This window comes from Bison bison, unplaced genomic scaffold, assembly GCF_000754665.1.
Source record: "Bison bison bison isolate TAMUID 2011002044 unplaced genomic scaffold, Bison_UMD1.0 scf7180017862604, whole genome shotgun sequence".
In the NCBI taxonomy this organism is placed as follows: Eukaryota; Metazoa; Chordata; class Mammalia; order Artiodactyla; family Bovidae; genus Bison; species Bison bison.
Window position 1 is genome coordinate 1 of NW_011493176.1, and position 3,202 is coordinate 3,202.

Sequence of the window (3,202 nt, forward strand, 5' to 3'; positions counted from 1 at the left end):
CATGGGGTCTCAAAAAGTCAGACACAACTGAGCGACTTCACTTTCACTTTCACTGTGATGACTAGTCTGATGCTGTGAAGCAATAAACCTTTTGCCTCCATTTTTCAGGTTTCATTTGGGGGGAGATAAAGGAAATGTGGGATGGTGGATTTACTGAATACATCCATGACTGGTGGAACCTGATGGATTTTGCAATGAACTCACTCTACCTGGCAACTATTTCCTTGAAGATTGTAGCCTATGTCAAGGTAACTTGGAATATTTGCTGTTTTTCTTAATCATTTGTTTACAGTAAGCTTTAGCTATGGGAGCACAAAGAGTTTAGGGGGCAAGTGTTAAGACTGTCAATCCATATGGAAAGGTACCATAAAATAGACATTTTTTCAGTGGCTTGTAAGCAGTGTCCACCTAACCAGACAGTGGAGAATGGAGCAATTTGCAAATGAATTCTTAGCTTCTTCAACTCTGACAGTAAAAGGTCTGCAGCTGCCCACCCACTCAGTCAGTGTTTACATTCTCTCTACAGTATCCTGGCCAAGAAGATAGCCCACTGATGTTTGCATGAGGCAGAGACAAGACATTCACTCAATTTCCAAAAGCCTCTCTCAACTCTTGTCACTTCATTAAAAAGTGCTGCTTTATATTTTTCTAATATTATTCTTCCTGTGACACATTCCATTAGTAATCCTTCCTCATCATGGGGTCAAACAGAACAAAGATGTTCCTTCTCCATAAAGTGCTTCAGATATGAACTCATCTCTCCCTAGCCTGCTGAGCTGTCTCTTCTCAAAGCCAAATATTCACACTTCCCTCAAGTGTTCTTCATAGGATTGGTAGCAGAACCCTAGAAACTTCACTGTGTGAGACATAGATTTTTAATAGTCTTTGCCTCCTGCATCACTTCTATCACCAGGATGATCGTTCAAGCTGCTATGAATCCACCTTTTTGAGTATCACCCATTCTATGTCTCTACCAATCCAGATAACACACACACACACACACACACACACACACACACACACACCCCACTTTGATGTTTATTCCTGCATAATGTACAGCCTGCATTATCCTGAGAAATAGCTTCATGTCCAGCACCTCACCCTGGATAGTCACAGGCTCTGAGTTCAGGTTTGATGCTCATTAGATACTGGAATGGCTGCACTGTCTCTACCGTGAAGTGAACTTCTCCAGCATGAGGAAAAGCTGACAACTCCATCTCCAAGACTGTCTAGTCAGTCATGCTTTTTGGCATGAAATCCCACATGAAGGAGTTTTAGAATGGGAATATGGCTGTCCCCCAAATCGCCAACAACTTAGTTTATTTTTACATCTCTAATATGCATATTGCATAAATTTTAAGACCTTGGGAGTTAGTTACATGGAGCGTGAATATTGAATGCAGTCCTAAAACATTTTTGAAAGAAGCTTAAGAGTATGCTTATACTTTGTGGTGATCGTTCAACACATACTTACAACTTCCTTACAAGAAAAAGCTGGTAAGGAAAATGTTTGAATCTCTGGTTAATGTGCCTGGATGAAATCCATGTCATTCTGGCACTCAGCTGACTAAGTAACACTGTTTGCCAAAAAAAAATTCTTCCTTTGGAAGTGGTATTTATACACTGGAGGGACAATATATTATCAATCTAGAAACTGGTGAGTTCTGCTTAAACAGGAAAGTGTATAATAAATGATCAAATGATTAACCCTTGGGGATGTGAAATTGTGTCAACAGATGCCCAACATTAGTTAATCACGTACCCTGTCCACCTTCACTGGCAAGCCTTCCAAGGACTAGATACTTCCTCACCATAGAGTGTAAGGATAAATTAGCTCACTAAACTGAGTAAATGCACCGCACTGGCAAATACTTAACTCAAAAAAAGACATTTGCCAAGAAGTCGGAGCCCTTCACAACAAAGAAGAATTTACAAATAGGAGATGCCACATGCAGACTGGATTTACAATGAGCAATTGTCAGTGAGCAGTCGGGTTCACTTGTGCAGGCAGGCACATCAGTCTGAAATGAACTCCACCAAGTAGGCTGAGCCAACTTCTATGAAGTAAAGACATAGGGCTGGTCCCAGGCCCTTTTAAAAATTTCAGATCATCATTGCACTGAGGCAGTATGACACACTGTGACAGAAACTGGCCTTGAGAAGATCCTTTATTAGAGTGAAAAAGTAGTCAACGATATGTATATATACACTTATATATACACTCTACCTCACGTGGGCTACAACACCAAGAGGCAAAAGGCACATACCAAAGTACTCAAAAGGAACAAACATATCTAATATTAGCCCTCAGTGCCCCCAAGATAACACTAAAAATGGAGAGTAATTGTCTTTTTGTCTTCTAGGATAGCACCACCTAGATTTATCCCAGCACTCCCTTACTCCATATGTACAGACTAAACTGAACTTTGATACCCATTGAGTTGTGACTCTTTCTCCAGCCAATGCTTTGATGAAGACACACCTCCCTATCTTTATTACTATTGGGTTCCCATGTTTGGCCAACCCTTTTCATATTCTGCTTTTGAGTTCACACCCTTTTAACAGGCATAGAGGCCAATTTTCAAGCAGCATTCTATCTCTGAGAATATAAGAAAAATCATTTGTCTCCCAATATCACTCTCTGAAGAGTCAGGAAACCCAAAGGTAATCCCTGCTCTGATATTTATGAGCTGGATTACCACAGGCCACCCTTCTACCTCTAGGAGCTTCAGACACTGCCTCTGAAAAATAAGATAGAACTAGATCAATGGGTTTCAACCTTTTAATTTTTTCCCATGGAACCACATCTTAAAGTTAAAACTTATGCAGAATTTCAATGTACTAAGGAGCTTAAAGGAATGAGTTTGGATTGAGAAATGACTCTTCCTAGCCTCCTCTCTGGTTTCCACAGTGACCACCAGATGCTTCTATTGAACCCTCAGGCTTGAAGAACACAGTTTGATTTGAAAACCACTTGTGCTCAGTCAGGCCTCAGCAAACTGGGCTGCCGGCCAAGCTGGGGCCACTGTTTGTTTACATATTGTCTGTTATTATAGTTCTAGAAGGGACTTCCCTGGTACTTAGTCGCTCAGTTGTGTCTGACTCTTTTGTGACCCCATGGACTATAGCCTGCCAGGTTCCTCTGTCCATGGGATTTCCCAGGCAAGAATCCCAGAGTGGGTTGCCATTTCCTTCTCAGATG

The 3,202-nt window shown here is 41.2% G+C and overlaps 1 protein-coding gene across 1 annotated transcript in view; it reads left to right on the forward strand.

Moving 5' to 3' along the window:
* Nucleotides 1-108: 108 nt before the first annotated feature.
* Nucleotides 109-3,202, forward strand: part of LOC104983431 (short transient receptor potential channel 5-like) — a gene marked incomplete at its 5' end in the record, with an annotated part of 5,631 nt that continues 2,537 nt past the window's right edge. The window contains one exon of the mRNA XM_010832871.1: nt 109-248. Coding sequence (XP_010831173.1) covers nt 109-248 — 140 coding nt within the window. The remainder of the gene's footprint in view (nt 249-3,202) is intronic.